Source organism: Pleuronectes platessa, chromosome 9, assembly GCF_947347685.1.
Source record: "Pleuronectes platessa chromosome 9, fPlePla1.1, whole genome shotgun sequence".
NCBI classification, from domain to species: Eukaryota; Metazoa; Chordata; class Actinopteri; order Pleuronectiformes; family Pleuronectidae; genus Pleuronectes; species Pleuronectes platessa.
The window spans coordinates 22065516-22080818 of record NC_070634.1 but is presented as its reverse complement, the minus strand read 5'-3'; the positions used below and the strand labels follow the sequence as shown (position 1 = coordinate 22080818).

Below are 15303 nucleotides of genomic sequence, written 5' to 3'. Positions count from 1 at the left end.
CGTTTCAACTCGATTATAGTAGTTTGGAGATCGTTTGACCCCATAATCGAAATCCCGATTAAATTTCGATCGAGCTGCCCTATGTGAAATTGATAAAAATGTATGTAAAACAACCTGTTTAGTAGTTCTTTCATCATCAATTTAGTGAACGTGCCTGCTAATCCTTTAATTTGATTCAATTTGTGAGTTTGAACCTGAATTTTGGCCGTTTAAGTTTGTTTTACATCAAACACAAAAGCTGTATCTTAATTCAGAGGCTGTTTCTTTCAAGGGACTATTTGTGTCTATAAAAGCAAAAAACTAACCAAAATGAGACGGTTTGATCCACGGAGGATTTAGTATCTGCATCACAGGCTTTTCCATGCGACGTTATCAACTTTTGAGCTGCTGTAGTTACTGCAGCTCGGCCGCCCATCGGCAGCCAACTAGATTCATCACCAGTGTTCAATGAATCCTGGCGTAGGTTGGCCTGAGAAGGATCCACTAATCAGATCCTTTGTTGCTGTTGAATAGGAGGACTAATTTGTTAGCTGTGTTTTGAAGGAATCTTGGAATTGGTACATTCTAGTTGCACCGCTGTGATGCTATCGGTCTTCAATTCGGCCTGTGAAGGATTCAGCCAATGAGATGAGAGACGGCACAAGCTCTTGTCCGGTTGCTGTTTATTTGACAACATTTAAAATTTGACAGTCTGTTTATCTTCCACTATAACCTGTATCTATAGTTGGGTCCCAGTTCAGCGGCCACATCCCTCAGAGGCTGTTTTTGAACACCGGTTGAGTCACCGCAGCCAGAATAGGTCGTCACATTTTGAAGGCTACTTCACATGCAGGCAAAATAAAAGCACCCCTTCAATTCCTGCAATGAAAGAGCCGACAGGGGGGATCCTTCTCGGGCCAAAATATTCCGGGACTCACGCAGGTGGTTGAGCTAAAGAAAGTGGAGGCACTCAAAGGCCTTGATAACGCTACAGTGAGAGTGAGACAAGCTGGTCATGACACTGACAGTAGGAAATCCTCTGCAGACCAGAACCGGCTCATTTAGACTCTGCAGCCCCTGACAATAGAATAGAATAGAAGCCTGAACATTCTTGTGACCCCATGAAAAAATAACAAAGAGGCCTTTGCAGAGTGTATAATGCCCCCAAGGTGCATAACAAACAAAAAACGGAACCCTAAACATCTCCCTCTCCTCCTGTGAACAAATACACTCACCTTGGGAGCGTTAAACAGAGCTGGACTGCCTCTGCTGCATAATTCATTATTTTTGATTAATCTTGGCAAATATGGCCGCTGCGTGTGCTCCTCTGCTGTCATGTGTTTTTGTTGGCCTGCCGTGTTGACTTTAACAAATTGGGCTGCATCCACTTTACACAGACCGTTAAAAAAGGTAAGAATTAATAGGTTTTGCAATTCAAACAAGCCAGAAGAGACACTGAGCGAGTCTGTGCAGTGTCGGCCCGTCTGAGAGGAAAACTGTGGTTTGCGCAGCGTCAGCCCCCACTGGCCGGTTTCTGGGACTGTTTGTGAGACCTCGGTTACAGTGTAGTGCCACACTGGTATTCACACATGTACAGCTGCAACAAGCGCAGCCAAGGTAGTAAAGTTGAGACATGGTATTAAACGAGAAAATATTTTTCCGTTCTCGTGCTCTCGGTGTCTTCGTTGAAATCCGAACGTCAACAATAGAAACAGAGGCAGGGAGAGATGGAAAGAAAACAAGGAATGAAAGGGTAGAAGGTAGGAATAAGTTTGGGTATGGTCAAATGCGAGTGCGTGTGTGTGTGTGTGTGTGTGTGTGTGTGTGTTTTATGTTGGAGGTGCTGAGGGCGGCTGGGTTGAGCTGAGAGTTTATGTCTGATGTTTCGCTCAGTGTGGTATCCCCTGCAACGAGGGGGGGGGGGGGGGGGGTACGCTCTTGGCTGTTGTTGACATTAACCTCTTCTAACCCCATTGCACACACACACACACACACACACACACACACACACACACACACACACACACACACATGCTCACTCCCCTGAACTACACGCAGAAACACAGCTCCCGTCTCAGCCTGTTTAAACCTGGTCCTTTCTCCGACTGTCAGCTGAATTGGTTGCGAGGCTCGGAGATGTTTGCGAAAGGTAAAATATGACGCAGGTGTTCCTGCAGCTGCCGGGTCGAAGCTTTCCAACAAGGTCTGAACCCGAACGGAGAGTTCACAAAACACATCAATAAGAAAACCAGACAGGATCTTTCAAGAAGTCATTAATATTCTGTAAGTGAAAGGTCACAGCGGACACACTGTTTGTGTTCTTTCGTTCCAAAGGAGCATTTCTGATCTCACGTGCTTCGGGGTTTTAATTTGGTTTTCTGATATATGGTAAAACTTTGAATACGTAAGAATTCTGAATGTGGGTGTTGACCTGTTAGACCTCGTTGTTGAGCAATAGATGATCATTGGCATTAAAAGACCCAGATTCATGCTAATGTGGATATTTCTGCGTCCGGGCCTCTCGTCAACATTCAAACACCATTTGAAGTCATTTAACAGTCACAGCTTCCTCGCCCACTGTTGATTTGTGTAATGAACACACACCAGAAACAACAACAATGGCGACTACAGGCTGGTTTCTCTACACCTGGTCTAATTACAGGTTTATAGCTAATTTAAGCATTACTGCACCACATCACCGATATTCACAGACGTCTGCCTCGCCCAATATCACTTGAACAACAGCGTTAGTCAGTGCTAATTGACGGATGGTTGATTAAGATTAAGATTAAGATGCATTTATTCGTCCCAAACACATGCACAGACATGCACAGGCACACTCATGCAGGTAGGGAAATTTAACAGCAGTGAGCGACCATGTACGGCGCCCCGGGAGCAGATGTTGGGGGAGTAAGGTGCCTTGCTCAGGGGCACTAGACAGGGTAGGGAGAATCCTCTTGGATTTTTGGACAGATCAATCCAGGTTCGTCTTTTTGTTGTTTCTCTGTGGATGAAGGCTCTATCGCCACCTACAGGCCCAGCATGTTTGTTTGAGCATGATTTTTTGTGAAACGATTTATTTAAAAATGGGGCGGGGGGCGTTCAACTGAAATATCTGCGGTAGATTAAACAAGGCCTCAGTCTCTGTTTTATCCGCCCACTGTCTATGTCTCAGAGAGCTGGAACAAGCTGGAGCTGCTGCAAAGTGGACCGACTGGTGTCTATAAATAAATTCAGCATGGAAACTCCTCGAGAATCAAACAATGATTAGGCGCACACACATATATACATTCACTGAAGCCTCCTGGCTCACAGAGTTAAGTGAATAAACAGAGGCTAATTTCTGCTCCACGGAGGACGGGTAACAGGGAGACAGCTGACGACGTTATTTTAACTAAAAACACAACCTTTCCAATTACAGGAGCTGTGCAGTGCGTTTAAAGATTATGTGTGTATGTGTGTGCGTGTGTGTGTGTGTGTGTGTGTGTGTGTGTGAAGTGCGTGTGTTACCTGAGAGCAGCGTCTGTTGTTTTCACACCAAACCAGAACTTGGTCACTCTAGAAAAAGACAAAGACGAGAAGGATTAAAACAAACAAGTGTTTCTGAAGCCTTCAACATGTGATGACTATACAAAGACAATATATAAATGTCCACAAAGACAAACGACATGGCAGCTCCGCAGAAGTGAAGCCAAACCACCTTGCATCGCCCCCTAGTGGCTGGCAGCAGTACATGACCCCAGTATGTTTGTTCAAGTGTTCATGAATCTGGTAAGTTTGGATTTAATTAGTTATCTTATGCTATAAAAGCAAAGAGAAACTTCTTGATTGACGGCTGAAGCTGACTGGGGATTGGTTGAGTATCGGCGGGACATCGACACCACAGCTCCATCACTATTACACAAGCTCAAGATGGCAGCGCTCGTATAAGGGACGTTTATTTTTTACAACAGGAGGAAGTGGCGACGTGTCATCCATCTTTACAAACGGTCTATGGTGATGAAAGTAAATTACAAGGAGACAGGAAGCCAAATATTGTTAAATAAAAGGTCAGTGGCCAAACAGCGTAACAAGAGGAAACCTGTCACGCAGACAGACACACACTCAGGTTTTCTACTATATACATAATTATCCTCTGGGTGAAAAGTGGGTGAACACACTGTGTTTGTGGCTGCAGAGCCAGACAGAGATCACGTCACTTGGAGGGATGCATGTTTGTGTGGTTGTGTGTGTGTTTGTGTGTGTGTAAAGCTATTGCTTTGTGCGTCAAGACCACCGGTAAACATGAGTGAGAGATTGAGACGTCATCATGTCACCACAATGACAAAAATACAGATGAAGGGACCCAAAACCAAACCCTTGAGTCTCTCCAAGTTTTCAAACTCCTGATCAATACTTGACATTTAACAGATGAGGTAGAGACCTGCAGAACATTCAGAACTTTTACCTGAAACCTTGGCTTCACTTTCCAGATGTAAAGTCTAGATCTGTTTTTATACACAGCCAGGAGACCACATTTCCTACAGGTACATTATGTCCAACAGCTAAATTAACATTGAGCAAGTTTTTTTGTTGTTTGATATTCAATTTACTCTGAATCAAATTTTACTTGATAAACTAATTTAAGGATTTCTTCCCAAACCCTGCTGGTTTCCCAACAGAGCTTCTCTTCACTTGAGTCGAGTCACGCTCCCTGAGCTCCTACCTGTGAGACACCCCTTCTGTTTGTTTATACATTTTTTGTGGCATTGTGAATCATTTTTAATGGTTTAAATAAAGCAAGCTTAAAACAGCTAGTGGGAACTTTTAAAGTTACCGTGGTTGTGTGGCAACAGAGCTGCTTCTCCCTCTGAAACACTTTGTTACCATCAGCACAATCCTGATGCCATCATCCGACATCAAAACAACTATTAGAAAACTGGTGGGTGTGCATTTGTGTATCGGTCTGTTGTCATGTGTGTGTGCTGCTAGGGGAGTATATGAGTCTCTAGTGTGTGTGTGTGTGTGTGTGTGTGTGTGTGTGTGCGTGGGATAAGCCCTCTTAACGACTCCTAAACCCTCTCCTGAGTGAGCTGTATTTAGCCTGAACCAGGCTCATCTCTTTCCACAGACACACACTTTTCAGGGCTTCTCCTCTTTTAAGTTGCCTTTGTGCTCCTGGTATGGGGCAGGTTACAGGGTTAGAGCCGGGGGAACAGTGCAGTGGTTAAAGGTTAGAGATTAGGGGTTAGGGGCTTTCACGGTGGAAAAGACGCTGAATTGTCTCTTTCAGTCTTAACATTCAAAACAGATGCAAATTGACTGGGTTTAGGTTAAATACCTGCAGCTGAGCCTTTCTGTGGCGTAGGACGGTGACTTAAAGTCAAGCTCTTCCTCATGTTTTTCTACTGAAGCTGGAAAAGTGAGGGGGAGAACAGCTTTAGAGAGAACTGCCGCTCAGACAGTCAAAAGCTCCGTTCTGTCGGAAAGGGAGGGAGGGCTGCTTCTCCGTCCTTTTTGTGAAATTCCAAAAACCGACAAACCATCAGTCACGCCTGCTTTCTGCACAAATTGCCCATTGCCACACATACAGTATGACGAGAGCTCCACAAATCTTTTCTGCCTCATTCCTCTCATACTCTCAGTCTTGTCCATGTGTGCACCTGCAGCTTTTGGTTTGGTTTTCCAGCTGCTGGAAGCGATGTGGAAGTGATTAGGGTTTCAAAGAGGGGACAGAAGGAGTGTGACCAAAAATCACAAAAATGGTGGACACACCAGATCTGAGTCGATACAGACAAAGATCAATTTTGTCAAAGAAATGATTCTTGGACTGAATAAAAGTGTATTTCTTGCCCATGTGAGTTTGCCTTTAAATTTAAATTAGTATTGATGGTGTGGACACTTTGGGTTTAACAGTAATCTGTGTCAGTGGTTAAAAGGGATAATGCTGAGAAGAGACACAGAGAGCAGAGAGGAAGAGAGCAGCAGCACGGGATTAAAGTAGAGGTTAAACCCCTGATGAATAGTTTGGTAACAAGTCTGTGGGGAGTGACGGATGGAAAGAGGAGCAGATGAGAGGACAAACAGAAGAACGGTATCACAGGAGAGGAAGAGAAACACCTTCCTGTTCACCTTTCCTCTCTTTCCTCCTGTTTTTAAACAGACGAGACCAAACCTATGTGATTGTATGCAGGTCTTCATCAAGTTGTTTACTTTCTCAAATACTAAAACTTCTTTAACAAGTCACTCTACCTTCACAGTGATTGTGCTTGATGCCACAGTTGAGAATAACTTTATTAATGTGTTCTTTAAATACTAAACAGACGCTAATTCTCCTTCTATATTTGGTTTCACGAGCATCTTCCATACTCATATGTGCAATTGGAGGTTTCACAGGTATTAAAACATGCATCTTATGTGACCTTAGTAGATTGTGTCTCCATTCTGAGTGCTTCATTCTGTATAGAGTCAATACTGCAGAGATGAGAATCAATGTTTCTCATCAAAAGTTCAATCATTGAAGTCTAAATACCTGATGATACGTTTCCCCCCATCAAGTGTTTACAAACCTTTGTTTTGAAGGCTTTGAAACCTGCATCGTTTATATCTACATTTAGCTTTTCGTGCCATATACAACTGCCTCTGATGATCATTGGAATAAAGTGAGCTTGAAGTCGGAAACATGTTTTGTGCATGAGACAAAACACAACGTTGATCCAGCAATTCATAAACACATTGCATCACAGCGTTAACTAATCGTCAACAAATAGGAACATTAATTTGCAGAAGTGCTGTGAGCTCCAGCCTCGGACACTCTGAGCATCAGTTTGTGATGCTATCCAGGTATTTTTCTTAGTGTTTTCCATAGGGTTTGATATGTTATTGCTCATATGACTCTGAGGTCTGTAACAAAATTCTACATCTTGACATTTAGGCCCTGGGCTATGTTGTATAAGTTGTGTGGGAGACTAATGCAGTTGCATTGTATTCTGGTGTGTAGAGGTTGTGGTGATTAGAGAACTGTTTCCTTACTGCCTCAAATATAAATCCAGAAGAAATCTGTGGAGGATCTGTCAGCTGTCATGTCAAACACAGTTAATGTTCCAAAATACGACACGACCTGAATGGAATACGTAGCTTATCATTGATTTTGGCAATAAAAACATCCTCACATAGCTACAGATGTATTTTCCTGGTTTTAAAAGACGTACTGCCGTTAATGCGAAATCATTTTCTGAACTCATATTGCTCCTGGTGAGTGATATGACACCCAAATTGCTCTGTTTCTTCATCACATCCACATTAATCATAATCAAATCTAAATGGCAGGCCCTAATTATATCCAGTATGTGAAGTGCAAAGTGTCCAAGACGTCCAATCAACAATATTATAACAATATTGGCAGCAGCGCTCTGCTCTGTGCTGCCTCTGGACCTGCGACCAGGGCGGGTCTTTTTTTAAAATGTTTATCCAACCACCATCTGCCTCTTCTGGAGGAGAGAAAGGGATAAATAAAAGTGGGGAAGAGGAAGTGAGTGCACACACAATTTACATTCCCTCTTCCTCCTCCTCCTCCTCTTCATGCTGCTGCTGCTACTGCTCGTCCAGATGAGCTTGCGTTAGTCGCCCTGTCACTCTCTCTCTCTCTCTCTGCCTGTTCTTTTTACTATACACTCCAGCTCTGGCTCTCTCTCTCTCTCTCTCTTCTCCACGTCGCTGCCAGCTCCTGTAAAAGTGACAGAACAGGACCTGAAAACAATGGCGATGATAAACTGTGGCTGCTCCACTCACACAACCGAGGACAGTTAAACAAGTCCAGATTTTCACAGAGGAGATATAAAGCTGCTCTCCCCCCCCCCCCCCCACACACATCTTCATCCTCTCTCTTAATCTTTTTCACGCTCTCTTTTCTTTTTCTGTCGCCCTCACCATAACACCCCCTCAGCTCCCTGTCACTCCTCTGCAGCACACACACACACACAGGCACTGCACAGATGTACGTATCATCCCAAGTCAATTTCAGGGGACATATTTGCTGTCAGAGCCAATCAAGGCCGTTTGGATGGGTCTGTGTGCCGCGTGGCTATTAAACGGTGGTCAGAGTGGGGTTTGGTCGGGTCCCGGGGTCTGCGAGCGAGGCCGTCTGCGGCAAAACAGCTGCACATGTTGAAAGAGTCAGGCAAAGAAAGGGAGGACTGGGAGAAGGTGTCTGAGAGAAGAGAAGAGAAGTTGGATGTGGGAGAGGGAGAGGAAAACGGGAGGGAGGGAGGAAGTTGAAAAGAGCAGAGGGAGACAGACAAAAAGAAGGTGAAAGCTGGAAATAAATACTAGTTCTTACGAGCGAGGAGGAGACTGGCAGGGAGCGCTGGATACCAGTTGTGAAACAGGATGGAATAAATTCCTGTGACTGCTGTCTGTCGTCCGGCCGGGGTTGAATCTTTATTATTTTATTAAATGGGACTTTGCCGTACATGAAAAATATCAAAAGTGATTTTTTTTTTCCTTAAACCCACTTGATGATGAATGACTTGTACGACAGAACCATGCAGGAATCTCATTTCTTTTTTTAATGATGGATTTCCACATGGCTGAGGTTTAAAACCCCTTTTTTTTTTCTTCTTCTTCTTCTTGTGCTCGGATCCAGGAGAGAAATTTGTCTGCGGCTGAAACACCAGGGACCCGTCAGAAAGCAACTGACCCGCGGAGGAAGAAACACTTGCACTAAAGGACTTCCACATGGTTCTGATGGCTGCTGGGTCCAAACTAATCACTGTTAAAAGAATAACATTCTGATATCAGTGGAGGCAGCAGCACGAAAACACACACACACACACACACACGTGCACGGCCATCACGCACGCACACAGCTGCACACACACTTTAGTATTTGAAAGAGAAAGAGACATAAATCACACTTCTGCCAGATGCGGCGATAAAAAGTGTGTGTGAGAGAGAGAGAGAGAGAGAGAGGGGGGTGGGGGGGGGGGGGGGAGAGAGAGAGTAGGAGAGAGCGTGTGTGTATATTATGTGTGTGTCTGTGTTGTGGTCAGTGTTTGCGGTGAGGCGCAGTAGAAAGTCTATTTAACACGAGGCATTAACTCGGCTAATCACACCCAGATGACCAGGAGCAAAGACATCCACGGCGTGTTGCGTGTTGTGTGTTGACGTGTTTGTGTGTCGTTCGTGTGACTGTGCGTCGTGAACCTATCATGACTAACTTCTTCTTAACGGAATATAAAGTTCTTCCCACAAAAGCCCATGTTGAGGTCCGAGCATTCCCGACACAAGCCCTTAATTACTCTACGTGTGTGTGTGTGTTTCCGTGCGTTTGTGTGTCAACGTTAGTGTTTGTGGCGCTCCACATCCTGTAAACAACAAGCGTCACAACAAAGTGGTTGTTAAACGGTCCTGAAATTTGTCTCATCCGACGACAGTTACGTCGCTGTTCTTCTTTTTCTCTTTCGGTTCCCCCCCCCCCCCCCCCCACCGACAACAACGATGATGAAACTCCATCAGTGGAGAAAATACCCCCCCCCCCCCGTCCCTCTTTGCCATTTTAAGATGAGAAGAATGATACCATTGGGTTTTGTATGATGAGGATAAAGCTGCAGTGTAACAAACAGGGAATTTTGTACAGTAATAATTCAACTAATGCTGAATCAAGTCCAATTATCTCATTTAGCACAGTTAACGTTTTGGAGCAAAATAGGCATTAAATACTCTGGATTGATTTTTAAACTCAGATCTAAGAAGAGGAAGAATGGAAGATGATGCTTTCCAAGATGACTGACAGCTCCTGGTTTACTTAACATTGTAATTGTTGAATTTTCCTTGTTTAAATTACATGAGTGAAAAATCACTGCTTGATGTGACTCGAGTTAGCTGCATGTTGCAAGTTGCTCCATCAGTGATGTGTCATTGTATTTGATTTTAGCAGCCACAGGGTTGAATCTCCAGCTGGTTTGGTCATTAAAGTTATTTTAATTTCCAATTGATTCAAATGTCAGATGTAAAATATGATCCTCCATTGATTTGTTGTAAAAGTCGACCTAAGGGACAACGTTGCCGATCTATTTCAACTCAAAGGCTTAAATGTGTCACGTTGCTTTCCTCCTCCAAACTTGCTTATTATGCGCACAGCCAAAAAGTTGTGAGTTTTATTTTGTTGTTTTTTTGTCTACCTACACACTATTTAAATCCTAATTTGGACAGCATTGTCCATCTTCTCCAGATGTCTCCCACTCCAGCTCCAAAGTCAAACTTCTCCTTTAAGTCTTAGCAAGAAAAGAGTCAGCAGTGAGAAGAAGGAGAACAGATTGAATTGCTGTGGTATCAGATGTAATATGGCGTCACAGCTTTTGATGTGGTGGAACAGGCTCTCTGTCTGACAGAGTAAAGGCATGCCGCTCAATGCCCGTTCCACTCCGAGCTGTGATTTACTGTCTTGGAATTTCTGGTCCTGGTTTCAGGTGAGAATCCCTCCTCCTGCGCCGCCACAGCTTTATCACCATCCAGCCCCGGCTGCACCGATCAGATGACAGGGCGGTCACAGAGCTCCAGAGAGAGACAGAGGCTTTATCTCTGACGTGAATCAAGCAGGCCTTTGTCTCCTGCCATCACCCGCCCCTCGGCCTTTCTCTCTGCTTACCCCGGGTTTTTTTACCCAGCGTATCAGTTTGTCTGTCCTCATGTTTGTCCGTCACACCTGTCTGTGTGTCCACCTGCCCACCGATCCGTCCTCTGCAGCTCTTTGCCGGTCTTTGTGCCTGACCACGTCTGTCTTACCTGCCTTCATCTCCCCATCTGTCTCTGTGCAACCTGACCTGACCATTGTCTCTGGCATTTTTTCAGAGCGTGACTAGTTGGCTGAACGACCTTTTGGCTGATTAGAGTTACCTACCGCAGAGCAGCTGGGACACACATGCATGCACACACAGACACACAGACACACATAGACACACACACACACATAAACACAAATGCACAGGCGGCTCATTCAGCCCCGCGCTGGCACACGGCCCCGGCTGGAACCGCTAACCATCCGCTCATCAGCACCACAGACCTGTGAGTGTTTAAGACACGCAGTCTAATCTGATCTACTACGTACGTGCTAAGAGATCCAGCTCTGCAGGCCAGCCGGGAGTTTTTCCCGTATTTTTAGGAGTTTACAACAAAGAGGAATTTGGGCATATGACAACATACCAACATATATATGCTCATGTGCGCACACACACACACACACACACACACACACACACACACACACACAAACACACTCAACAAGCTATAATTATGCTATTACACCATACAAGGGAAAGTAGTGGAAAACCCAGAGACGCAGCAGAAAGAGAGGTGTAAATAGAAAACTGGTGACTCACATTCTAGTGGCTACACACTAGCCACATACACACACACACACACACACACACAAAGAGAGAGAGAGAGAGAGAGAGAGAGGTAGAGAGACAGAGAGAAAGGGCCAAAAACACAGGGTTCACCCACATGAAGCCAGAGGAAGTAATGTGTGTGTTTGTGTCTGAGTGCGCTGGCAGAGCAGGATGAGTAAAGCTTTATTTGTATTCACTGATGTTCTAGTTACTGGAGCTGTTATCAAAAAGGTTATTTTTCTTTGTTTCCAACGTGTGACTGCTCTAACGTACAGTCTCTCCCGCCCATCCATCACTCCGTGCTGCCTCTACACTTTCTGTCCCATAATAGGTTCGGATGCTGTACCTCCAGGATGTGGCCGTGCGGGAACTTGATTCCTCGTTTGCTCGAAAAGTTTAGAGGATTGTTTTTTACTTTGGTACGACACAGTTTTACGTCATGTCCGAAAATGTGTTTCTGAGTCATCCACACGGTCATCAGTGATGAAGTCAGTGTTTCCTCATATATGTCACAGCTAGAATTGTGCCTAAATGTGCATAATTGAATAATCAATAATAATCAAATAGACACCATTTTCTAAAGCCTTAGATAATGTCTTTAAATTGTCTAATTAATTCTATGCTATGAATATTTGTAAGTAATTAGAATTGACGTTTCTTAAATTCTTTAATATTATATATTTATCAATCTACTGCTTATTTTTTTTGACTGATTATTCACTTTAACCCTAATATAAGTAATAATTGAAGGAGGTATTAAGTAGTCACAACCTTTTTTGAAGTGAGTATAAGATCTAACTATTATAGTGAGTAAAAGAGGTCATTCCAATTCAAATCATCAGTTCAACTTGAACTGATTTAACCTCATCATGCTGTTATTTTCTATATTGAGAATATAAATATACTGTATAGTGAAACATGGAGCTGGGATTGAGCCTTTAAAGTGATATAGGAACTATTTATCTGTGATTAAAGGAGATAGGAGCCGTCAAAGTCACAAAAAGTTCAAACATTGATCTCCCGTCATTAAGATCCCAGACACATGAAATTTCAGTTCCATAGGTTTCCTATATGAACAAATCATCAAATCAAATTTAATAAACTCTGTTTACGTTAACCAACCTAAATTATCTGTAACCGTGCCGCCCAAGAGTGTGAGGATTTGACCCGGTTTGACCCAATCTGAGAATTCCTTTCCAGAGGAGTTCTGCTGCAAATACGTTTTATTCTGTTTTATTCAAAATTTCTACGGCTTCAAAAACCTTCGCAAACAAGTAAAATTTATATTTTATGGAGACAAAGCGAAATTATCAAAACAAAAAGCAAAGGTCCACTGAAAAGTTGATCTGAGGAAAGAGTGGAAGAGTAAACATGAGATGGATAATAAGCTGTACTATGCACCAGAGTGGGATGAACTGTTTTCCCTCCTTTCTGGATTTGGAGATATTTCCCCCGAAGGTGCAGTAAGTTTGTCTGTTTGAGGAGATCAGAGCCAGAGAAGCCTGCGAGTGCAAACATACCGGGGAAGACAATTAATGCCAGCAGCGTGTCAGAGAGTTTACACAGGAGTCATATCACGAAGCGTTTTAACTTCTCGATGTGAAACCTGAGCAGAAGATTCATGTCCGGCCTGTTTGCTACCTCCCAGTCCGAAGTATTCATTCCCATCGCTGCCGTTTGATGCTCAACATCTGACTACTGCGGTCCACTCAACTCATAAAGTGTAAAGCAAATGTTCCCTTTCTCACACCTGCACACACACACACACACACACAGACGCACACACACATAGTTCAGTGTTAAGAGAGTCATCCAGGGGCCGACCTCATTACCCAATACACAGGTGACAGGAGTCGATCCTGGATGGACGAGGACCAGACCAAAACCTTTTTTTTGTTTTATACGTGAACATGTGCAAACCCCACGCACACACACACAAAGACACACACTTTTTATCTACACACGTCAGAGCCATTGGGGCTGAACTCTGCGGTTAATGACTTTCCCACCCACTACACGGCGTGCACATGTTGAAGCCGTTAAAATAAGTGGCTTTTTCGAACTTGGTAACGTCCTAACGTCCCCGTTAATCTCACATTCCTCACTACAAAGGCCGCGGTGCCAGGGCCAGCGATTTCGGCGAGATGAGCCATTTTCGCCAAACGATTAGAAACCGGCTAACCCAACGTTTCTCCGCCTGCACTTGGCCCATGTGAGCGCGAGCACTGCTGACCCAGGGCCACTTCAGCGGGTGCAACATCAAAACAGCTGTCCGAGGAAAACATCCTGATGAAAACCACATTGGAGAACAACACAGCGTTTAGCTCCAGATCACAAAGTTTCCCGATTAATAATTTGGGGGCAGTAAGTGCTCTGCTGTGTTTCCCACCGTGCAAAACAAACGTCTCTGAACTGATTGAGTGGCCATTGTTTCCACTAGTAAGGTTTATTACAATATCTGATTGTAAAACTATGTACAGTGAGTTGTACTGTATTTCTCCAGCGGGCCGCGCAGTATCGGACAGTGACACAACCACGAAGGGCGGAGGTGTGAGTGTGTCTGCTGCGTGGTTGCTCTTAATCCAATCACAACAAAGGGAAATGGCAAATCCTTTTTTCCAGTTTTAATAAAGTTTAATGAGGCCGTTTAACTTTAATCTCGGTGATAATGCCTGTGTTTACGTGCATAATTGAGTGCAGGCTCAGCCAGTTGTGCTCGCGCGGCTGAACGTGCAAACGCAGATGTTGTGCGATCCTTGTTGTTTGTGCTCCGTGAGAAAGTCTCACTCCGGTCCCTCGGTTGCACTCACTCGTTGGGACTATAGATTGATTCAAGGTGCTCCTCACCCCCCCCACACACACACTTCTGTTTGTGTAATCCTCCAATAATCATGTGGTGATGAAGCTGGAGGCAAATATATAAGTTGGTCTAATCAAACAGAATTGTATTGAGTATTGTTTAGTGCCAGAGGGGAAAATTGCGTTATATATAATAAATGGATAAAGATCTTGGCAGTGATTGCAAATGGCCTGTAAAACAAAGCACTGTTTAAAGGTCCAATGTGAAAGGGATCTATTGGCAGAGACTGAATATAAAAATAATCCTTGTGATGTTTTCACTAATTTGTACTAAATCGCACAAATTGTTGTCTTATTTACATCGGGGTTGCCGCTTTATATTTAAATATGTTATATTTACATCGGGAGTGGGTCCATGTTGTTTACAGAAACCCAGAATGGACAAACTAAACACCTTTTGAGTTGTTGACAACGCAAGGCTACCACAGGTGAGGGGTGTCCAGCTGCAACCTGCAACTCCACCACTAGATGTCACTACATTCTACACACTGAACCTTTAAAGGTGGATTATTCAAACCGCAGACAGAAACTTTGAGAGTCACATCAAATGTTAAATCCACGTGAATTAATGTCAAACCAAGAAGCAAATAGCATCAGCACTCTCTCCTGGGACTGTCTCTGTTAAAGATGGTGATTTCTAATGAGTCTGGTTCCCAGTGGGGGTCCTGCTGACCGCTGACCGGTGGGTGGGTGAGGGTTGAGTACCTGGAGGTGCCTGAAGGCGGCGGTGAGCTGGGTCATGTGCAGGGTGAGACACCTGGACGAGCACCTCGCGCTGTGGATCTTCTCCTGGACGTCCTCCAGCTCCGGGGAACTCCTGCGGCCGCGACTCACCGCGAGCACCGCGCACAGCAGCAGCGCAGCGGCCACACGGGCTGACATGACGGCGGCGAGCGAACCGAGAAGTGAGAGAAGAAGAGGAGAGAGGCGGACTCGTCTTCCTCGTGCTCGTCAACGTCCCGCGAGCGACTCTATGAAAACATCCCAGTGAGCGCGAGCTGCAGCAGCGCGAGCAGCGGCTCTGCCCTCCTCGCGGACACTCCCCCCGCCGGTGCACGTGCGGCCACGCCGAGTTGTAGAGCTCTTCGTCCTTGTTGTT

The 15303-nt window shown here is 44.5% G+C and overlaps 1 protein-coding gene across 1 annotated transcript in view; it reads right to left on the bottom strand.

The window, feature by feature from the left end:
* Positions 1 to 15086, bottom strand: part of anos1b (anosmin 1b) — a 43407-nt gene extending 28321 nt beyond the window's left edge. Inside the window, exon 1 of the mRNA XM_053430792.1 lies at positions 14885 to 15086. Within this exon, the coding sequence (XP_053286767.1) occupies positions 14885 to 15086 (202 nt within the window). The remainder of the gene's footprint in view (positions 1 to 14884) is intronic.
* Positions 15087 to 15303: the final 217 nt, after the last annotated feature.